The sequence below is a fragment of the Theobroma cacao genome, chromosome 8, assembly GCF_000208745.1.
Source record: "Theobroma cacao cultivar B97-61/B2 chromosome 8, Criollo_cocoa_genome_V2, whole genome shotgun sequence".
Classification (NCBI taxonomy): domain Eukaryota; kingdom Viridiplantae; phylum Streptophyta; class Magnoliopsida; order Malvales; family Malvaceae; genus Theobroma; species Theobroma cacao.
In genome coordinates this window covers 16,740,317-16,765,382 of record NC_030857.1, presented here as the reverse complement: position 1 = coordinate 16,765,382, position 25,066 = coordinate 16,740,317, and the positions used below count along the sequence as shown (strand labels likewise).

The 25,066-nt window shown below is 30.7% G+C and overlaps 2 protein-coding genes across 2 annotated transcripts; both read right to left on the bottom strand.

Annotated features, from left to right (window-relative positions):
* LOC18592961 (receptor homology region, transmembrane domain- and RING domain-containing protein 2) lies at positions 670-5,234 on the bottom strand. The gene is made up of 4 exons (XM_007019939.2): positions 4,841-5,234; positions 4,306-4,536; positions 2,512-2,916; positions 670-1,610 (listed from the first exon to the last, which is right to left on the bottom strand). The coding sequence occupies exons 1-4, from the start codon at positions 4,977-4,979 to the stop codon at positions 1,039-1,041; spliced, it is 1,347 nt and encodes a 448-aa protein (XP_007020001.2). The 5' UTR covers positions 4,980-5,234; the 3' UTR covers positions 670-1,038.
* On the bottom strand, positions 16,849-17,772 carry LOC18592960. Its single transcript, XM_007019938.2, has one exon. It carries the CDS (start codon positions 17,697-17,699, stop codon positions 17,058-17,060), a length of 642 nt encoding a protein of 213 aa, XP_007020000.2. The 5' UTR covers positions 17,700-17,772; the 3' UTR covers positions 16,849-17,057.

Here is a 25,066-nt window from a genome sequence, read left to right as displayed (position 1 = left end):
ATTAATTGTTATTAATTAAAATATCATTTGTCATTCTGTCACATGATGTTGATGACGATGGTGCGTGATATGATAATATGATCATGCGATATTTTTCATCTCACATATCAATGTCATTATGAGTTTAAAATAACAAATGATAATTTGATTGATTAATGATAATTAGTCCATAATTGATAATAAAAACTTATTTAACTCAAAATAAAATTACATAAACTTCACAAAAGAATAGGCATTTTGAATAAATCATGAACTATTTCAAGCATTATGCTTAATGCATTTTTGTATGAAGCAGAGAGTGAGGCTTTGAGATGAGTATCTTTCCTTTACGTTCTAATATATTTTTAATTATAATTCATATGTTCACAAGTTATAATGAAAATCTATACATGTAAATAATAATAATTGATGTATTGAAAAATAATGAAGAAAAGCTAAACTTGTATAAAACTTATAAGCATGTCTCATTCCTCTTGGGAAGTGTTTATATTTGTTTTGAGTTTTATAGTAAAATTTTGGTATCCATACAAAACTCCCAACCCATTTCCCATATTACCAAACTGGCTTGAATCCTATTACTCACATCTCCTCTAAAAATAATTGCTTCATCATGTATATAAAGTTACTTCTAAATTGAAAACAAAATCCAAATGGAAGGGAGAACACATGAAAAGAACAGATAAGAAACAAAGCTCATATCAACATGACTAGGCATCCACACAATTCAGTAGTTAGGGGTTAACTATATTCACAAGACTGCTAAAACAATGTCAACAATCCTCTGCTCGCAATACACACATTCCTCCAGTATCAACTCTAGGATCCTCATTTATGTAAACCACATCATGATTTCGGAATCAAAACAAATGACCACAAATCTTAAGCTACAATGTACAAAATCAGCGGCAGACATGGGATAAGAACGCCACAATCACATCAAAAGGAACCCAATAATGAAGAGTACCAGAGATCAAGAACGATTTAACTGTGCAAAGGTCATTCCATTTTACAAAATTCAGCTCATTATCACTTAACTAGTTAACATTCTGGAAGAGATTGAGCAGATGCGAAAGGAGAAAAACTAGCTGCTGACTCACTGCAACGCAGTGGATGCAGCTGGTGACCAGAAGAGCTGACTAAACTTGGTGAGGCATTGCTTGGGCTTGGAAAATACGGGGACATGTATCTTGCATTAAGAGGTGATATAGATGGGTAATTCAATGAGGCTGGTGAAACCAAATGAGAAGCATGGGATCTCTGAGAAGATGTGTTCCTAAGATCTACTGAGCTTCGGCTTAAGCTGATGGAAGGGGATTGATGGCAGGACCTAAGTGATTGCTGGACGTATGGAGTGCTGGCAAGAGGATGAATATGAGAAACTGATGGACACCGTGACGATGCTGGGGCAATTTGTATGGCTGATGATGATGCTAATGAAGATCTAGCAGATGACAACACAGAGGAGGACACAGAGCTTGGGATGGATGAAAGCAATGGTGTACTCTCTGATGCTGGTGGATCACCTGTGCTGGTTCTTGCATCACGCTTGCAAACAGGGCAAAAAGTTCTCCATGTCGTAAGCCAAGAATCAACACAGAAAGCATGAAATTCTGAAAAAAGAATACCAAGAAATATTTAGATATGCACTTATAAAATAAAGTAAATAAATCAAGAAACAAGTTAAGAAGCTTTACAGATGTCTCAATCAAGAATGATCGCAAGAGTCTACATTAACAACTTATATTCTGGTGTTCCAAATGATACAAATAATAAAAAAAATAACTGATGCAAAATCCATATTTCCTTTAAATTCTTCTCAAGCTACATTTGTTTGGGGAGGGGATGATATAGGATACAATTCAAGAACTTGCAACCCCAATGCAATTGTTTCACCAAGCAGCCCATGAAGATAAAAAGAAAATAGACTACCGCATTTTTGCTAACCTTCTGAAATTTTTGGCTGGATATAAGCACGACTGCTTCTTAGAGAAGCACTTCATATTATTGCAAATCACAAAATAAAAAAGGGCAAAAAAAATTAACACGGGATAGAGAAGAAGAGTTGGTTTTAAACCTAAAACAGAGTGGGAAATTGAATGATAAGAAGAAAGAAGATAAGCTCTCAGTTTGACACCAAGATTCCCTTAGAAGTCATAACCTGGCATCTGAAGGATTACACCTTGAGTCAGGGTTCCTTAATTGCAATCCTAGTGAAAGTATAACAGCTGCTAGAATTTTCATAAATTTGATATTAGTAATTGGAAGAAAGTTGAGACCTCTAGCTAGCCTAAACCATTTCAAGTTTTCATCTACATTAAAAGTTTATATCCCACTGCTGCAAACAGCATACAACCATCAGGAAAGCTTGACATAGGATAGCCACAACCATAAAATGTCTCATGAGATTGGTGGCCTAGTAACTATGCAAAAATACATAGAAAAAGACATTGGGCTACCACATAAAAAAAAAACAGCAAGCAATGTCATCCTTAGTGCTGGAAGAAAGCTTACTATGACGACATGGAAGAATCCTGAGCTTCTCTCCCACGGTATAGTCTTCAAGGCATATTGCACACGTTCTTGAAGTACAATTATCCTCTAAGACAGCAGTGAATACCAAGCTGGGCATTGCTTTTACTAAACGCCTGCTCATTCCATGGAATTCACGAACTCGAGAAGATTGAGGGCGTTCTCGTCTGATGCGATGTCTGCGTACAAAGAAACAAGTTGCCAGCACTGCTGACATGGCAAGTAGAGAAATAAAGGAGATCGCCATGATCGACCAAGCTGAGTTTTCAAAACTAGGGATAAGCCACAGCTCCGTATCAGTACATCCAGCATACTTTTTGAGTATTTCACCAGAAGCTTTGGAGACAAAGACAGCATTTATCTTTATGCCAGCTGCAGTCCCTGCCACTGTAAAAAAATTAACATGTAAGATCAGAAGAACCATATAGAAAGCATATATTTTTGTTCAAAAACAAAAACAATGAACGAAACAAATAAACTTCTGCCACTCGAAGAAATTTTAAAAATAAAAGAAATTTGGAACAGAGCAAACATATACAAATCAATAATGCAGCCATTTATAAATGTAGATGAAATAATTGATGATAAAGATTTGGTCCTAATTCTCACTCTTAGCAATCAGATTCCAGCAAGAGAATACCACTGTCATGTATAACATATCTTTAATTTCGGCACCCTCTCTGTCATTTGCAATCTACTCTAGCCAAACAGTTTCTTCCTGACAATTAATCCAACATCCAAAACTTTACTTGTCCAAGATGAACCATCAATTACAGGTGTGATTGATTAAAACCATTTACGCTTCGACAGGTGTAATATCTTTACTCAGCCAAAACTAAAATCCAAAGAACTGAAGACCTAAACATGATGAGTTATCAGAGTAAACTGTTTTACATATTATAATATGCATACTGCTTTAAAGCATCACATACAGCACAATTGAGCTTTACATGAATAAGCCATGTGTAGGATTAAACCAGAAAAACAATCACAATATTTGTCTGCCAAGATCTATGGATTCAACATTATTCACAATTGTATGCATCTGAACACAGAACCTACAACAGGATTTTATCTAGCAGACCAGATAAGTTACATAAGAGGAACATGAATATCGTTTAATCAAAAAATCCAGGATCAGAAAGTTTTCAATCTATATAAAACAATATTTACAAGTGGAGTGGACAAAGGGGACTCTACATCATACTATCATTTCTCCAACTTCATCCTTATTGGACTTTGTGGAACAAATAATCAAGTCCAAATGCCAACTAAAGATGAAAAGAGGGTTCTACATAATTAAATTCGAGGTCCATGAGGTTACTCGTTTTTTCAGAAAATGTAAATTGGGTCTAACGATTACCAATTCATGCCATACCACCATCCCATGAATACATCAAATATGAATTTAGGAGAATGTTTATGGTCAAACAGTCAGAAAGGGTCAAACAAAAGTTGGGAGTTGAATTGATGCAATCAAGATTTAGTGGCAAGTACTGCTAAAAGGCAATTCAAAGGGTTTCCAGAAGGTGGCAGGTTTTTAGGATTACAATGTTATTTCTAAAAATAAATCCTGTTAAGGATCTCTTAGAATTTACTGACAACAAAAGGGGTCTGTTTTCATGCATTTACACACCTTCCAATAATGATTACTGTCAGCAAATTGCTCTTGCTGCCCAAGAATCTTTCTAGAAACCAAGTTTACCAAAATGTACATAATTATGAAACTGAAATCATTCAACATAAAAATGTTTCCCCAGAGAAATAGGGTATTACTTGCAACCAGGATACCATCATCATCATTGTCATAGACAATAGCAGCTTTGAACCCCGCCTTTTGCACTCTTCGTACTTTCTCATCGAAACTGCACCTTCCTCTAATAACCAGCGCAAAAGGGGAAGTAACATTCGAAACCTCTTCAACTTTATTACTTAAATCCGAACACGCGTCAAGAGGCTCTGCCAAGTATAATACCCCACATTCCCCAGACCCTTCAATCGCCGGAGCTGGAAATTCCCAACCAGACAAGACAAAAGAACATAAATACAGAAATTCAGTCATATTTTCCAACACCAATAAACGTCAGTTTCTCAGTTTAATCATACATAAGTTACTTCAATACCTTATGACCATAGTATTAAATCACATATTCGATCAAATTAAATAAGCTCAGCTGACAAAGAAATCAACTTTGACCTCCCAGAAGACCAAAAAATCCAAGTCTCCTTGAATTTCCCCACACTTTCTCAGGAACCAAACAGAAAAACCTGAAAGTAAATTTAACAAAACAGAAAAAAGATACAAGCTTACCGAAATTAGCTTCAATATCATCGAAAGAGAGAGTAACGTTTTTCCCAATCAACACCACACTGGCTGACGTCATCCAAGAAGCACTCAATAAACAGAGAAACCATAATACCAATAATACCACAACACGATTCATCTTCATCCAAAAATTAAACCCAAAAAAAAAGTCGATCCCAAAGAAAAAAAAAACCCTAATTCTCTGTTGGGAAAGAAAGAGGTTTGATTTTGTGGGGTGGGTTTAGAAGGAAATAGATACATCCGCTTCCATTAGCGCAATACAAAGAGAGGATATAGAATATCTGAATCTTTGGATTCTGCTTTCTAAATCTTATGATACTAATGAGTACCAACACAATCTCAGAACCCAGATGAATTTTTTTTTTTATTCTGTTCAAAATATGGTAATTAATTAATTTATTTTTTTATATTTGTTGATAAAGCTGTTTACGCCTGGAAATTTGGCTTTATGCGGATAATGTTTGACGGCCCAAAGTAGAAACTACTGTACTGATAACAAAGGCTACAACTTTATTATCAACAAACATCCAACTTGGGATTATTTTCTTAACATTATTTGAACAACTTTATCATGACATTAACATGCCAAGTGATAAGTTACATTTTACCTAAAAATAATTAATTAATCATTAATTTGAATATTATAATATGATTGCACGTAATACAAAATAAAAATTTATTTAAATTTATTATTATTATATGTGATAATGTGAAAGTTATATAGTGGAAATGCTAGTAATGTTTGACTATCTGTGCCACGTATAAAACAAAAAATTTGTTTCCAAAAAAGATTTTAAAACTCCATTTTTACCTATCATACATGAATGATGAAAAATCTTTTACAAACACATATTATTTTGGCATAATATCTAAAAAAATTTCTTACATTATTTTAAAAAAATTAAAATAAATTTTTATATTTTTATTTTGAGTTAAATAAACTCTTATATTTTTATTTTGAGTCAAATAAATCTTTATAATTTTTTTTGAAATGTAAATAAATCTTTATAATTAATGATTGTATAAGAGTTTATTTTATTTAAAATAAAAGCATAAAGGTTTATTTGACTTAGAATAAACGTATAAGGACTTGATTAAATGTAATAAAAGTTAATGGTTTATTTTAATTTTTTTACATAGTTTAGGGGTTTTTTTAGATATTATGCCAAAATAATGTGTTTGAAAAAGATTTTTCATCATTCATGTATCACATGTAAAAGATGGAGTTTTAAAATCTTTTTTGATGATGATAACGTGACATGTTAAACATTTTTTACCCTGCACATCAATATCATGTTAATACCATGTGGATATAAAATGACAAACGATATTTTCACTAATGATAATTAATTAACTATTAGTCATAAGGACTTATTTAATTTAAAATAAAAATATAAAAATTTGATTGAACGTAATAAAAGAATAAAGAATTTATTTGAATTTTTTAAAAATAATTTATGAACTTATTTAAATAATTTTAAAATATATTTTCAAATTAAAATTTAATAATAAAATAAATTAATCAAATCAAGTTAAGATCATGCTCGACCCTAAAGGATTCTGCTCAAGTTCAAATTATGATGTTGGACCCACGAAATTAAACAAGTCGCTTGACTCATAGACACCTATGATCGATATTAAGATCATGTTTTTGATTAGCCTAAAGTGAAAGCACAATTGATTTTTGAGAGAGACAAGCACTACTTGGTTTCTTCTTATCTAGCAGGTGTTTGCATAAAGTCTTTTTTTTTTTTTTATTTGGTGAAATATTTTATGATGTCTTTTCCGTTTTATATGCTAATAATTTGTAAAGTGTTATTGGATTTACTTGTAAAATTTTATTTTTATATCTTCCTAATGCAATTTGCCATTTCATTAATTTGAGCTCTATATATTTTTATGACTTGTGGTAGATATTTAAAGAATAATTTTTGAAGAAGCAGTTCTATCTAAAATATTGCTAAAGAATTATAGTGCATTTCTCAAAAAAAAAAAAAGATTATAATGCAGTCACTTTCATAAAAATAATTAATAATAAAAACAAAATAATGTTAAAAATATCTAAATAACACAAGTTTTAAAAAAATATGTCAAATTTTACTATAGCAAACTACAAAACTTATAAAAATGCTCCAATCAAATTTTTTATCCAATTACAAGTCTTTGGTGGTCTTTACTATTTTTTTTTTTTATAATTAGAGGAGGGGAGATTTAAACCCTATTTTTTAGGTAACGGGATAATGTACGAACCGATAAACCAAATGCTCGGGTGCGTGGTCATTACTAATTTAGTTATTATCATTTTACCACTTTACCTCACATGTAAAGAAATGTATTTATCACGTGACATGTACTACATATATAAAAAAAAAGAATTAATTATATAATTTAGAGTACTTCATGTATAAACATAATTTAATAACATAATAATTAAAAAAAAATTTAATTATTCACAAAAATTTAAATAAACTCTTATTTTTTTATTACGTTTAATCAAACTCTTATATTTTTATTTTGAAATAAATAAATCCTAATAACTAACAGTTGACTAACTATTGTTAGTTAAATCGTCACTTATCATTTTATACCTCGTAATGTTGACATGTTATGTTAACATGTCATAATATATAGTGACATGACATGCTTATGTAGCAATATGATATAGTCATGTAACAGTATTACTTTTCATGTCAACGTTACATCAGTGTTACATGAGTATAAAAATAATAAATAATGTTTTGATTAATGATAATTAATCAACTATTAATATAAAAGATGTTTTGCAAAAGGAGTGGGAGGTTAGTTTTATGCATACCTACCACGAAGGGAATATGGTAGCAGATTACTTGGCTAGTTATGCTTTTGTTTTAGAAGAATCTTACGTTGTACTTAAACAAGCTCCCACTGGAGCAAGAAAACTCTTAATGTATGATATGTTAGGGGTCTGTTTTCCACGAATGATCCCAGTTCAATAAAAGAAAATAATTCTTTTTACTAAAAAAAAAAAGTTTATTTGATTTAAAATAAAAATATAAAAATTAATTAAATTTTATAAAAAATTAAAAACTTATTTCAATTTTTTTAATAATTTAAGGGTTTTTTTAAAGCATTACATTTTGATAAATTTAGAATTTATTTTATCATTTTTTATAATATTTTTTATTTTTATTTTTCATTTAATTTGTTTCTCAAAATAATAATATGGCATGGTCCCCGTTTGGTAAGATAGATAAGGCCCATCCAATTGATTCGGCTGCTGATTTGGAAACTGGCCATTGTTTCCCTTGTCAGTTCCTCACAAGCTTCCAAAAGTGTCACTGTTTAGTAGCAGATATTTTATTATTTTTTATATCACATTATAATAATGCGATATTAACTTAAAAAAATAAAAAGATCACAAAATTTATTATGATATTTCATCATAACACCTAAACATTGCATGATATAAAATAACAAATGATATTATAATTAAAAATAATTAATCACTTGTTAGTTATAAGGACACGTTTGACTTTAAATAAAAAAAAATATAAACTTGATATAATGAAATAAAAGATTAAAATCTTATTTAAATTTTCTTAATTAATTTAAGAGTTTTTTTAAATATTATATCTAAAGTAAAATTTTAGGAGAAAAGGTAATATTTGGATTTTATATGTTTACATTATTGTATAAATTTATAATTTTCTATAATATGATTATATTACCATATGAAAATTATTATTTTAAAAAATTCATAATGGTGATATAAATATAAATATATGTTGGCTCTTATTTTTTATATTTTCTTCACTCTTTTTACAATTTTATTTAATTTAAATTTATAATTTTTATTTATTTAAATTAATTTTTTTTCTTTTGACCTTTTACTTCAATTTAAAGTATAACCTTTTAAGAATCTATCTTGGGTTGTTTGAAGGTGATGTTTGTATGATTGAAAGGAACAAGGAAGCAATTGGTACGATTGGGATTTGCAGGATTCTTATGTGGTGTATATACTACAATAGTAATAATTAGGGTAAAATATTTTTATCTTTTTAAGTTTTGATTGAAATTATATAAAAGTTTATTAATTTTTAAAATTGACACTCTACTTTAAAAAAAATATTTTTCATTAGACATGTAAGTCCAACGATTAATATTTTCGTCAACTTACTGATGTGGCAAGGTTAAAAAAATAATTTTACCTTTAATTAATTTTTAAAATTACTATTATATAATTTATTATTTTTATTAATTAAAAAAAAACTTCCTAAGATGGAGAGCCCTGGTTGGGACTCTTAAGGCTGGTGTTCCTCAAGGGGAGCCTAATCGAGCCTTCCTAAGGGAGCATGGAGCTCCCCAAAAGGAGCACCGATGCTTCCTTGGGGAGCTCGATGCTCCCTTAGGGAGCCTCAATCGAGCTCCCCTATGTTGGAAGCACCAATAAGTGCTCTTTTCTTTTCTTTTTTTTTTTAATTTTTAAAAATATAATAATAAAATTTTAAATTAATAAAAAAAAGATATTTTAGTCTTTACTTAATCTTTGTTAACGGTGTTTGTATTTTTAGAGTAGAGTGTCTATATTAAAAATTAATGAACTCGCTTGAAATTTCAACAAAAACTTAAAAAAATTAACGTATTTTACCCTAATAACTAATACTAAGAATATTAGGAATGTAAATAATTCCTTTGCTGCCATTAGCATGTGGTTGAGTGAGCCAACTCTGGCAATAAGGCAAATACCATGACACCACCAAATAAGAAAGATTAGAATAGCACTCAAACATTTGATTCATTAATTAGTACATAATATCTTATTTAAAGAATAAAATTTTAATCATCTTTCTCCCAATTCAAAAAAAAAAAAAGAAATATCAGAGTACTTGCATGCCCATTTTCCAAAGTCACCATATAAATTGTCTGTCAAGTGTTCATGAATTGTCCCATTTGACAGGGGCAATCTTAAACTTAATTACAATGCTGTCATAATCATCAGGCTACATAGGGATGTAAACGAATTGATTTTATACGGATATCTACAAGTACTCGATTCGATAATATAAAATTCAAATATCTTATATGTAGTTATGAAATGAATTTAAATAAAATTTTTAATTTATATTTCGAGTTCAAATAGATTTCGGATATCTACCTTGAGGTTATAGCTTAAAGAGAGAAAGGTTAATTCCATGGACATGCATTTGACATTCCCATTTTCCCGGTCTGGCAACTTCAAATTGAGTGCTCCTAAGGCCACGAAGTGAAATGAGATAAGCCCAAATATTGGGTTTTAGTTAGAATGAAATTGGGCCACCATAGAGAGAAACCATACAGATATCAATTTATTTAGGCTATACTCTTGTCCAATAATGTTGGCTGTTAGTACTTGTCATAGGAATGCTAATTAACGATCATGCAAAAGTCTTTGGACTTCCTCATGGACTTGGACTAGACTACGAATCGTTCTTCCATGCTTAAGCCACCTACTCCTTCCTTTAAGGTCACGAGACTATGAAAAGCTCTGCATCAAACTTCAAAGTTTAGTTCATCTAATCCAAATAGGACCTTTATGTCACGAAGAACTATTGCAAATAGAAATTTTCCCAAGATTGGAAGGCAACCAAATGGGTTCTTTTCTTCGAAAGGTCATGGAATTTCTAATATTGGAACTCCAACTCATGGAAATGCTTCTCAGGATGACTCTGGTAAGACTAATGTTGTCTGTCATATTTGCAAGCTGATTAAACATTCTGCTTTAGATTGTTATAATGGATTCAATCACGCATATCAGTCTAAGAAAACGAGACAAGCTATGGCGGCAATAAAGCTTGATGGGTTCATCAGACAATTATTGATGAACTACAAAAAAAATAAGATTTTTTCAACAGAATATTCACTGGAGATGTTCTTTATTGACTAATTTTTGACAGAATATTTCATCGAAAAGTTGATCAGCAAAACAGTTGTCAGAAATTTACTGACTGAAATGTCCAGTGAACATAACCATGTGACAGAGCAATTAACGTGAAATGTCAAGTGAGGGATCCATTATCTTATATTAAAATTATAGTACTTATAACTGTCGATAACCAAATTATATTTTTTAAATTTGAGTGAAGAAAAGAGAAAAATATCAGAAAATGAAGTCCTCAAAAAAGGAATCAACTTAAATAAAAATCTTTATCCTCCTTTGGCAGCAAGTCAAACAGGAAACCTAATTTGCAGGTGCTGACAAATTATTTACTGTATGTGACAACAGCTGGGTGCCAAAAAATACTTACATTGCAAGAAATTTATGTCTGCTCAATGGTTTTGTGGATTCTCGTAAGAGACATAAGCATCTGTGCACATCATGTTCATCAATTCTCAGCATTAAAGTTTGTGCATCTAACCCTATCAGTTGCAGACATTTTCAATAATTAAACCCAGATGGCTTAGCATTGATGGGATGACTGGCAACATTTTGGCGTGAGAGATCTGGACATTATTGCTATTAAAGCTCCACGATGGTGACTTTCCTGTACGAATTTTTCACAACAAGGGCCAAGCAGCAATCAGATTATGACAGATTTTATATCTAATCTGTATTACTCCTTGACAAATGCTGATCCCATTCATAACGGTATGTATAAAGAAGAGATGAACGAAGCCATTGTTTTCATGCCAATAAGTGTGAAATAGAGATTCAATATCCCATGAAAATCATTTGACTTCTTGGTCCTGATTCCCGAGACACCTACAAGGTTATTGGTTAATTAGCAGTATCTAGTTATTGTTATATACAATAAATACAAGATTTTTCTTCTTATAACATAATGAAATGATTGATTACATCAATTTCATCGACTAATTACGGCAAAAATTGTATAGCGAAATGCATGGTTGTGATTCAAGGCTTAAATTAGCTAGCTGGAACTTAATTATTTTGCAGGAGCATTTAAAAAGACAACTACAATTTCCTTTACAGAACAGCAAGGAATTTTCATCTGTCCTTTAATTCTTCAGTGGTAAGCAAGACTCCTTTAACTAAGAGATTGGATCTAATTACCTGCAGATCTGAACAAACTTAATTGTTCTTCAAAAGAATTAAATGCTAACATGTATTGTTTCTGAACCTTGTATAATGCCAACATACAAGCAGTTAGGTTGCTGCTAAACCTTAATTTCTTGAAGTTCACAAGTCAACCAAAGGCAACTAATTCTTTTTAATCATGAACAACTTTCAAAGAATGAGAAATTTGAACTCACTTCCTGTATTAAGGATCAACTTATTATTGAGTCAAATACTTAAATACCGTAAATTTAATTAACTTGGTCAAGTGTTATTCACATAACCATTCCTAAGATCTTAGGCTAAAATCATTGATAAAGAATTATTTGACATTCAATGATCATCTTCTATCCCTTAGTCTAAATTTTTTGAGATTTTCTGTTTTGATTATCCAATTTTTAAAAATATCATTCTTATCATCAACGTTTATAAATATTCTTGTTTTGGTCATTCAATTGTCTAATGTTGAATGCGAAATCTATTATGTTTTAATGCTTGATGATTAACGAAAACAACAATATTCAAAGACATTAATTGGTGACTAAAACGTTATTTTTTTGAAATAGAGCAATTTAAACCAAAAATCTCAAAAAATTAAGTGATTAGAAAAATAATTTACTCAATATACTATATCGGTAAAAATTTTGCCTTTATGATATAAGATAAAGGTTTATATAGACATTTTTGAAGTCTCATAACATAAATTTCTTGAATTGTTGAGGTGTCTGCTTTTGCTTTTTCCCTTTTAAAAATATTGAAAGGGTTTCTCTTTCAGTTCCCCTGCAGAAAAGGTTCATTGCACTAGAAAAAAGAAAAGGTTCCAATTTGAAAACACATATTTTCCCTTTAATCTTAAGCTATCTATCTAGCTACATCATAACCATTGGGTCCCATGTACACCATTTCCTCGCATTTTCCTCATTTTAATTCTATTAGTCCGTCGGCATCGCCGGTTCAGTGTGGCTGCTGCATGCCCCCTAATCCCTATCTATCTCCATTGTATCCCACTTCCAGGTTTTCATGATGAAGATGATATGATGATAAGCCTTTCCAAAGGGCACTCCACCACAAGACAGTTAAGAGCTCAAACATTGAAAGTTTGGGATTTGCATCTTGAGAAAGGAAGAGTGGGATTTATGGAATAAGACCTATAGTGGAACCCAAGTTCATGATTTAAACAAAAATATATGATAATGCTGCGATTAGGATCAAATTCTTATTTGAAAGGCAAATTAAAACTTTCGTTTAAGAAGAAATTAACAAAATTATCTTACAAAACGGTAATTAACCAATCAAGTAAAGAATCAAACAATTCACCACAAAACAACAATCAAGTAAAAAAATTCGTAAGATAAAAAACTCTTTAAGAATATGACCGATTCATTTCATAACAGTTAAAAGTGTATGTTTCTCACTGGATACTCGAACGATTGTTATTAGATTTTATTTTAAAGGTTTTTACTTAGATAGATGAATGAAAATTATGTAAAAAAGAATCAAATGACTTGAGATATTTAAGCATATAATTTATTAATTTTGTGAAGTCAATTAGAAGTAAGGTGCACGACCGCAAAGGAGCCTCTAATTATGAACTTGGGAAAAAAGGGGAAATAATATACTATTCAACTAAATCCGTACCAAAAAATCCTCATGCTCTTCTGTTCCCCATCCGCCTCACGCTTTAAATTATAACACGCAAGAACCTTTTCTTTTCTTGACATTTTTTCTTTGTTAGGTTACCATTAATTTAAATCAATTTAATTTGATTTTTCCATTTATAAGAAATAAAAAATATATATATATATATTGTGCAGTTCATGCGTACTGCACGCTATATATTAATGTGCAAGTGAATTCCATGTCTCCCAATCTATCATTGCCCTCTTTCACTTTTTTTTTTAATTAATTCCAATTGGTAATTTCTTTTTTCTCATAAAAGGGGTGCAACACGATAATTTCTTAAGAGATTATCCATCTTAATATTACAGTGACGAAATCAAGATAGTGACAGATATAAAATTTGAAATATATAAATTCATGACTTTATATTATTACTTTTTAATCATTTTTTATGTAAAATTTTTGATCCTACGCTGCTTTTATTTAAACACGCTTAACTATTGAGTTCTAATGGAATCTGATGCATTAGTACTAGTATGATTGCACTTGATTTCAATCGGTAGTTGCTGTTAACTCTTTGTCATTGAAAATATTAGCACATTATGAGCAAGAAGACACTAGCTAGGAAAGTGTTATTAGGTCACAATGCCGATTAGATTCCCTTTTGACTAGCTAAGGATGATAAGGTAGCCGACAATTTGTGGTGAAATTCTAGCAACATTTTTCTCTTGCATTTTTACTTTCAGAAAGAGGTCAATATGTGACTTTTTAGTGTTTAAAGAACTAGCTAGATGCTCTTATATATATATATATATAAAAGAGATGGCACTTAGTTGAACAATGTGAAAGAAATGAACAGCATGGGCCATCAACACACTCTATTGTTCATCATAAGGTTCCTGCTTTCAGCACTCTCTACGTGCTTAAAGAATTGTCAAAAAAGAAGCTTCCACCATCACTTTCATCATATATATGTATATGCAAATACAAAAAAGTTGAAGAAGAGAATGAGTATATCACTGCCACATGTTTCCTGGGTCTCTTCCCTTGGAAACTGTTGCACATGATAATTGAAATGGTTATACCTGTATATGGTCCCTCGTTTCCACAAGGGTAAGAATTTATACACTTGTTTATTTCACGTCATCAATTTTAATTTACATATAAATATGCAATCAATATCTTCATTTAAATAAAATTCATTAACAACGTGTGATCAAAATATCATTTCAAAGACAACGAAAAGACATTCAATCTTTAAAATTTTTAATTCAAGTTTTACGTAATAACAAAAAGAAAATAATAGAAGGGAGTGAATGAAACTCTGTTTATATAATCAGAAGAGTGCTGCGAACATCGACAAGGTAAACCCAGAGAGGCAAAAGAAAAGATATTGTTGTCTTGCCAATTAGTGGTCCATTCACAATAAATCTAGGTACAAGAATTGTCCAAGTTAATTAAGAAGAAGGTTGGAAAAGGTGCATGCAGCATGTCCTGCTGCTGGAGAAAATTTGCCAGCAAATTCAGCCGTAAAAATCTTCCAATATCGGTGGTAGTTTTGACAAAGGGTTCCTTTATAGGAGGTCTTTAAATTTTGGGGCCCTGGTAGCTTTAATTCTAGTACAAATTCAATGCTTTTTTGGCTTAAAATTTACAAGAATGGCAATAACTAGGAGCACTCCTTCCAAAACTAGAATTGCCAACAAAAAATTGCTTCTTATTGAGGGGATCCTACGTTACAAAACCTCATAGCATGTGACTATTGACGTATATATAGGATATGGTGAATTTCAATGTCAAAGACCAAACTCATTATTTTGTTACATATATTGACAAATATCAATAAAAATATTCGGAAAACTATCCTTCGGTCAAACTTCCTTAAGTTCGAAACGGAAATTTATCAGTAATAAATTAATATTAAAAAAAGAGTTTGTACTTTAATATAATAACAGTGTATAATTTTTATATATTATCAATTTATAAAAAAAAAAACGCCACACTGAACAAATAAATTAAACACAAAACAGATATTAAGGAGGCAGTCACGTGATTGCCCCAGAAAAGAAGGCGGCTGTCACGTGCACCATTAGAAGTCAATGATTATTGTCTGATAATGCTGTTACAAATGGTAACAAGCATTGATTAAATAAAGATTCTACAAGGTAAATAAGAAACACTAGGACACCTATTTAGCAATCTCCTTTTTTTTTATTTAATAAAAAATGAAATAAAATCGGGGAAGACACCTCAATTGAATCTTATCTTATGATTAAAATGGTGGTTTATATAATCTTTATATATGATGCTTCTTTTTTTTCATTTTTTTATTAATTTTTTTAGAGGTCTCAAAATTATATTCCTTTTTTTCTTTTTAAAATATATTCTTACTTTTTTATTCTAAACTTATTTGTCATAATTTTTTTCTCAAAAAAAAAAACAAAGATAAACATTAAGAGAAATCAAGTAAATAAAAAAATATAAAAATTTTCATGATTCGAACTCTTACTTGCATTAAAGGAGTGAAATAATTTTTCTATTATGGAAAAATTAAAATACAATAACTTAGAATGAAGCTTATCAAAGAAAAAAAATGGTTGGACTATTTTATCCATTTTTAGTTGACCAAATACTTTAATCTACTTTTGTTGAAGTGCCACACCACCACATTTCTTAAATAAGAAACAAAAAGGAAATAGTAATAAGCTATGCTTTACATCTTTTTTATTACTTTTGCAATTTTTATAGAGGAAAAAAGAATTTAGCTCTTCAGCTTGGAGATATATGCACTTAAAGACAAAGCTTAAGTAAGGCTTGTGACATCTCTTCTTCATGTAAAGGGGAAAGGGAAATTAGCTAAAGGAACACAAGAGAGAAGAGGGGGCAAAAAGCCAATTATTGAGCTTGAAATGGTCTGCATTATTAGGATGGTATCCAGGACACATGGGGTATGATCTGCAGCAGTAGAGAGAGAGAGAGTAGATCTGCAAATCACTGAAACTAGCAGAGTACAAAAACTATAATAGAAGCAGTAGTAAAGATGTTAAAGAGTAAACCTGGTAGCTCAACAACCTGATATGGTTCCACCCCAATACAGAAACAGTAATCAACATTGGAAAATGTAAATATATTTACACAAGTAATACTGCCAAAGAAGAAAAAGTAGTATTGCAAAGAGTCAAATTTTTTGTGAAGATCTGTCTTCTTTATTCTAAGGTGGTCCAATTGGAGCTTGGCTCCCACATGGAGTTATGTAATCTTCACTCATATTCTCATTAACATCACATGAAATACAGCGAACCAGTGGAAAAATTATTATATGAATATTTCTAGTAACTCATGATCAAACAGGGGGCAAATTCATTCATTAAAAGCAAAGCCATGGCTAGCATTTCAGCTTTCTATTCAATATTATATTACAAATGGCTGATCAGTCTTCCAAGACATCAAGCCTTGTCCTCATATGCAAACAAGAAAAGAGCAAGATAAAAAAAAAAAAAGAAGAAAGAAAGAAAGAGAAATCCCAGTTTTCTGATAATTGGTATTACATCAATTCAAACGAGAACGACGATTGATTAGGCCATAGTTCGCTGTTCTGCTAGACCTTGGAAGATAGACTATTGATTCTGAAACTGCACAAGTTTTTTTACAAGAAGCGTAAAGGTTAATAAACCCGAACCTGTCACTGATACTCCTTGTTACCTTAGCTCCAGTCCAGAAACTGCTTGCAGATTCTTGATCGTGATCATGATCATCCTTGGAACACTCAACCAACGCTGCAAAAAATGGGTCCTTTCGGAAACTCTCAGAAGCGGCAGAGGATGCTTTCTTCCGGGTTAACATGTCTTCGAAATTGAACTTTTTGGAGGTTGGTGAAGTGGCAGGGGGAGGCAATGGCAGCAGCTTTATGGACTCTTTCTTCTTGTGACTTTGTAGCTTCTTGGGAATCCCGGGTAACTGTTCCCAGGAAAATGGTACACCCTTGAATCGGAGAGGAGTAGCAGGGCTGCGAGGCGAATCATCGGGAAAATACGAAGATCCGAGTGAAGATGATGACGATGAGAGTGAGGAAGAAGAAGAGAATGAAGGAGTTTGGCGGGAGGAAGGGTATTTGGTTCCGGCCGGAGCTATGGTGTCACATTCTTTTGGATCCATTTGGTCACGGCCACTTTTTGTTGCTGAGGGATTCATAGCTTTAGAGAAAAAGGTATATAGCTAGGAAGGGGGGGAGTACCAATTTGTGCTGTTATATGGTGCTTTAAATTTTTCTTTTCTTTTTTATTGACCTTTCTTTGCATATATTTATATATAGAGAGATGTATATATTTGCCGCTTACTCTCATTATTTCTGTAATATAAAATTACTTTTTGGTATAATATTGTAAAAAGTCCTTGAACTATTCATAAAATTTTAAATAAACTTTTATTATTTTATTACATTCAATTAAGTCTTTATACTATTATTTTAAGTCAAATAAATCTTTATGATTATAATTAATGGTTAACTAATTATTATTAATCAAAATACCACTTATCATTTTATGACACATAACACTGATATAGCATATTAATGTAACATGATGATATGATCATATAACATTTTCATCGTATATGTCAGTATCACATGAATATAAAATGATAAGTGATATTTTAATTAAGGACAACTAGTCAATTATTACTCATAAAAGCCTATTTGACTCAAAATAAAAATACATAAACTTGATTGAAAGTAATGCAAGAATGAAAACTTATTTAAATTTTTTTAATAATTTAAGGATATTTTTAAATATTATATCTTTTTTGTTTTTAAACGAAAAATTACATTATTAACTAAGAAAATGACCCCATGGAATTGATGGCAAAAGGGTAGGGAAAGAAAAGGACTTGGGACAAAATGGGTATTAAATTGTGATGGTGGTGGTGGTGGTGGTGATCAACCCAACCTTGTACATAGGAAGTGGTTGAGGAATGTTGTTCATGGAGCTGACCCGAACTATGGGACCCTAACCCGGTGCTAAATCAATATTATTATTATGGTTATTGATTGAAAGAGGAACCTATTTCAGAAATAGTTCCATATGTAATTTCCTTAGGGGTCCCAATTGAATTATGGTGGACTGAAATCAGGGCATGGAAATAATATGCAAACATTAGACAAGATATAGCAATCTCTAGATTGTACATGCATGAGCCCTATTGACATGGAATCCTACCTTCAATGAGAGAACAGTTTAATCAAACTTGTTTTAAATGGGGGCTGAAAGAAAGCTTCATCTCCAAGCAGAGAGTATTTATGCATGACGAAGAATTGAGAAACACAGCAACAGCTCTTATGTCTAAGCAGTGCCAAACCGGGTTAATTAGATTTCATAATCTCAATATAAACCATGCTTGTCTCCAAAACATTCCACAGCCGATCTGAATTTTTTTTTCTCGATCAAATGGATTTAAAAAATTAATACAAAGTTAGATATCACAGCTCCCCTCTGAATACTCCAACAATGACACATCGTTATACCCTATAGTCGATTTTGATATCAATAATCACAATCCATATCAACCTTTAAAATATTATTTACTTTAAATCCAAGGTCATCTCCAATCTTTAGTGGAAGTGGACACAAATTCATTTCTAAGATGTCAGAGAAACCTGAAACTTTTGCTGAGAAAGTCAGCAATCAATTGTTCTGAACTATTTCATTTAAAACATTTGGGTTTTTAATTTTCTTTCGAACAAATTATTGGTTTTATTGAACATATCAACATAACAAGAGAAAAAAAATGCGTCAAATTTCCTCTAAGAAATTTAATTGTGGTGCATGTGAGTCAGCTGAAGCATTTATACAGCATAAAAATTTGCAATCAATTTTAAGTCATAAATGGTACCTTTCTCTTTATTTTTTTTAATGATCTTTTCTTAATATAGTATAATCTATTTATATGTATGAGATATTTAGAGATATAGACTCAATTGGTAAATGAATCAATTATTTATAGATATTACATTACATTTATCATTTGTCAAATTTTGCTCCTAACCATTATTCGTAAATGAATCAACGTCATCGATTGCTCACTCAAACCTTTTTGTTTTTTAAATTCGAGAATATTTATTTTTCGTTGTGTCGAGAAAATTCAAGAATTCTTAAATTTGTATAAATAACTTGTACAAATGGCAACACTAGGAATGCTAATCCAGCTCAGTGCTGTGACATTTTCATTAACTAAAGGAAAACGAATTGAATTCATCAATTTTCTTTCGGTGATAAAGGAAGATGGTTGTGCCAATTCACCATATATAATTAATACAAGTTTAAATTATTTTTTCTTTTTTTTGTTTTAAAAAATAATATATTAATTCTTCTTGAAAAAGAAATAATCTAACTCTTCCTTCTCTCTATTCCTTAATTAAAAAAAGTAAATAGTCTTTGTCCTTCATGATAAATAGCCTAGTAAGTAATTAGTGATATATGTTATTGGGGCCTTCAATTGCAGCCCTTAATCCTCCTAATGGGGAACCAAAAAGGAGTTTATTGCATGATTTTAATTTCTATATATACCCCACATATTCCCAGCTGTAGGACAAAAAGGAAATGCAAGTGTCTATCATGGATTGATTTTACTGTTGCTATAGCTACTATACAAGCCTTTAAAGAAAAAACTCCCCTCTCCATCAAACTAAAGAGAATCAAATTTGGTCTTTCTTTGTACACAAAAAGAAAGGTTTTTTTTTTTTTTCTTTTGAGATCTTGTGTTTTGCAAAAAGCTTTTTTTTTTTTTATCAAATAAGTCCGTTTTTTTTTTTAAAATAATTTACAAAATTTCATAATCCAAAATATCAAAACTCAAAATATAAATATAGCTCGTCAAAAACGACATTTAGATAATAAAAAAATTATACATAGAATGATACTCGATACAATGGTGAAAGTTTTTTAAATCCAAAACAATGGGAAATTAACAAATTACAATCTAGAACAATGCAGTCAACACTAGGACTAATTAATGAATTGTTGGAATCTTCAACTGATCAGTCAATAAAAAATTTCCAGACCTAGCTGGACAAGTTTGGGAACCTTCAGTTAGTTCATAATTTAGAATTTGCCACTAGGCTTTTTGAGCTAACCAAGTTGTTTGGTTTGTATCAAATTATTTAAGATCATATTTTCTTTTTAATTGCATTAGGTCACAAACTCCCAAACCGTAGTTTTCCTATATTTACTCTCAAATTGTTTTGTTGCTGTAAACTATTCATCATATGCTCCTCTGCATCATCATCAAGTAATAAAAGCCTTTCTCTCTTTTCTTATAAACTATTCTTCAATCTTTTTGTTTGGTTTCATTCGAGTCAAATTTGATGATCTAATAGCTCTCCTGAGTTGGGTTTGGTATAGCCATTAAAGTACCTGCTTTTATCCGTATGCAAGGCACTTGAAACAATCAATTGAAATTCAAATAATTTTTTATTATTTTATTACGTTTAATTAAATTTTTATATTTTTATTTTAAATTAAATAAATTTTTATGAATAATGATGAATTAATTATTATATTTTAAAATTTCACTTATAATTTTATACGAAAATCATTACCTCAAAATGACATCATTTTACAGTGTGGTAACATGTTTAATTACGTGTTAAAGCATCTCATGTGCAATAGACCGGAAAATGCTAATGATTAATGTTTCCAGTACTTTTCCCTTGTCTTTTACCATATAGCCAATGAGAAAACAAAAGCCAATGGTTGATTTGATGATGGAATTGCTTGTTTGGGCTATAAACAAACCTTTTAGACAAACAAGAATTCCTTTTACAGCAGAATACTATGTATGGAGTTGGTAAAACTATAAGTGTTTCTGTCCATAATACAATAGAAGGTAAGCATCATTGTTGAGTTGGCACCATCAGTTGGTTAGTCACAATTAGAAATTTGAGCTTCCCAAACCTAGAACTAGAAACCAACCATAGGTCCACTTAAACCCTTTAATTAATTAGTTAGGAATCTGGGTTTGTAACCTTTAGGTTATGGGGTTTAATTGGTAGGTCGTTCAATTTTTGTTCCCTTCTTTTCCTTGGTTGGTTACCAGTTGAATCATGTCTCAGTCATATTAGGTCACTATTGGTTGATTACTACTAACTAGTCTATAACATGCACATTACAACATTATAACCATTGAAATTTAAACTATATAAAATAATTAATCAAATGACCATACTATCAATGTGTAACAATTAAGATCTTTTGTCAATTCTCCATTAAAAGAGGGGGTTAAATTAGCCAGGAATGCATCCACCTAAGCTCCACATGTGTTATTATCAATGAGCATACCACATGTGTAACAATTCCACACGTTAGGAGAAGCTAAATTCGTATATCATAAATGCATTTTGCATAAATATTTATGATCGATTTTCACTATAATATCACTAATGAATAATGATTGAGTTTTATGTATTAATATTTTTTTTGTATAATATTTGAAAAAAGTTTTAAACTTTTTAAGAAGTTTCAAATAAACTCTTATTCTTTTTTTACGTTCAATCAATTCCTCATTTTTTTTATTTTAATTAAATAAATTCTTATAATTAATAATTGAATAATTATTATTAGTCAAAATGTCATTTTTCATTCAACACCACGTGACACTGATGTAACATGTCACAATAATGATAGCGTAGCATGTTGATATGGCATCATAACATGGTCATAAGGCATTTTTCACATTGCACGTCAATGCCATATCAGCATTAGATGTGCATAAAATGATAAGTGGTATTTTAATTAGTGGTAATTACTGAACCGTTAATCACAAAAGCCTACTTTGCTCAAGATAAAATTATAGAAGCTTGATTGAATATAAAACAATAAAAGTTTATTTGAATTTTATTCAGAGACTTTTTTAAGTATCATGCCATATATATTCTAATTAGTATCTGCATATTTATTGATTTTGAATTTCAATTTTAATTTTCACAAAAAAAAATTGAAAAAATTTCATCTAAGAAAGTCCACAAAATCTTGCCCTTAGAGAATGTAAAACTCCCTCTCCTATAGCCCATTTTTGTTGGACAGTTTGTTGCCCTAAACAATTTAACCAATTGACTATAATTAGTTTGAGGTTTGCTAAAGCTATAAAGAATCTAACTCCAACCAAATAATATAATGTAAGTTTGATGTTGCAAATTAAAAAAATGGATGAGCTCAAGCAGACATTAATCAGCACCTAATAAATGTGCATAGGTTTATTTATTATATTGTAGCCTCTTAATTGAATTGATTAATTCCCTCATAGAAGAAGTAGGAAGAAATAATAGCATCTGCATACCTGTATTTCTCTATTTAATGGATAATAATAGCTTCCTCACTGTATATAGATTATAGCTTTTTATTACAACCTGGAATGGCTTTAAGCTTTTGTTTTTGTTATGGTAGTTGGGTTGTAAATATGTAACTAAAAATTGTATATATGATTCAAATTAGATCACATTTTTCTTTGATATAATGTTTGAAAAAGCTTCTGAACTATTTAAGAAAATTTAAATAAATCTATATTATTTTGTTACGTTCAATCAAATTTTTATATTTTTACTTTGAATTAAATAAACTCTTATCACTAATAGTTGATTAATTATCATTAATCAAAATATCACTTATCATTCTATACCTACATGGAGTTGACATGGCAGTTACACAATATTGATGTTGAGGGTGAAAAATGTCACATGGTTATGTTATCATTTATTATGACATATTAGCATGTCATAATAGCCTTATGTGACATAAAATGATAAATGACATTTTGACTAATAACATAAAAATATAAGAGTTTGATCAACACAATAAAAGAATAAGTCTTTATTTAAATTTTTCTAAATAATTTAGATATTCTCTTAAGATACAAATGACCTTATCTTAATGGGCAAGAAGGAGGTTTACGAACTTTAAGCTTCTAAGTTCAAGTCTGATCGCGTGTAGATTTTTATCTAATTTTATATTAAATTTGTTCAATTATGTACTAATTTGTTGATTAATTTATCCATTTTTTGTTAATTTCTTATACGTGATGTAATATTTATAGAGATTGGATTTGTTCTTATAATGTACTTCATAAAAACTCTAATGATCCTTGGCCATGAAATCTTGTTCTATGTTTTTCAAAAAAAAAAATGTAACTTCATAAAAGGTCTAAGTAATTAGCTATTTAATTCAAAGTTCAGGTATTTGTTAGGTTTTACTAACAAGATGTCACGACCTAAATTCTGGGTCATGACCGGCGCATAGGCTCAATGGACATAGTCCACTAAGCCCAAGCAAGCCTATCGAATTATTCTACTCATCATACCATCAAATATTGTTAAGTCACAAATTGTAACTTTAAACCAAAATAATAATATACATTGTCAACTCGTACTGGCATTACTCATTTAAAATATACATACATTGCCTACAACATGTATCTTAATAATTTACATCAAGTTTGTCTATACATAACAAAATAAGAAGACTCTATTTTCAACGAAGGGACTCAGATGAATGTACGGCTACTGAATGTCGAGACACTTACCAAAAGATGGACACAGGTCTACAAAGACACCTCGTCCTAGCTACCGGCTGCCTCGTGATCTGAAAACATTAATTTGAAAATGGTGAGTATAAACCCAGTGAATGAACAAGGAAGGGAACAAGCATACCATAAGGAATCTTTAATGAAATCATGATGCATTCTTTTTCAAAACAATGCAATTTGTTTATATTCTTATTAAAAACCCCTCATTAAGCCCTTAAATGATTAATCATTTGAAAATTTTGAACCCATACATAGCGAACCATTCGAATAATGAAAGCTTCAATATTGCACAAGCAAGTCAAATACGACAACGAATCTTCACTGCAGTGGAAAGGCATTCTCGCTGTAGCGACGTTGGAATTTAGTTATTAACCGAACGAGGGTTTCTCACTAAACCTCCTTATTTTAAACTTAACTCTTTTAATCCTTAATGTTGGAAGTCCATGCTCCCATATGGTAGTAAAGAAGTGAAAGATAGGGCAGCAATTGGATAAGATAAGAGACCAAAACAGAAAGTTTTTTGCTGCAGCGAGATTGAATCTCGCTGTAGCGAAATTTCTACCCAGAAACAAAATGTTTCTCGCTGCAGCAAGATCGAATCTCACTGCAGCGAAATTGTAACCTAGAAAATAGAAAGTTTCTCGTTGCAGCGAGAATGCATTTTGCTGTAGCGAGAAGCTACAGTGTCATTCTCGCTGCAGCAAAAATGCATCTTCGTTGCAGCTAGTTTTCGGCCAGCATACCCTTTCAAAACCCAAGAGTTTCTCGCTGCAGCGAAATACAGGGAATCAATGCAAAATTTACCTTTCTCCCAAAGGAAAAACTACCCTACCAAAAGGTTCAAACCAACATGAAAACACATAACAATTTCTCAAGGTTTAACATGTCAAGTTTCACATGCATTACAACCATAACCCATTATCCATCAATTACCTATAACGCACATATTTACATATATATATATATATATATATATATATATATATATA

Excerpts from the sequence above, each read along its gene's own strand:
- LOC18592961 (XM_007019939.2), bottom strand. The coding sequence starts at position 4,979 with ATGAAGATGAATCGTGTTGTGGTATTATTGGTATTATGGTTTCTCTGT. Across the intron at positions 2,917-4,305 it reads TGATGGTATCCTGGTTGCAA|TGGCAGGGACTGCAGCTGGC; the intron begins GTAATACCCTAT and ends ATTTTTTTACAG. Across the intron at positions 1,611-2,511 it reads GATTCTTCCATGTCGTCATA|AATTTCATGCTTTCTGTGTT; the intron begins GTAAGCTTTCTT and ends TTCTTTTTTCAG.
- LOC18592960 (XM_007019938.2), bottom strand. The coding sequence starts at position 17,699 with ATGAATCCCTCAGCAACAAAAAGTGGCCGTGACCAAATGGATCCAAAA.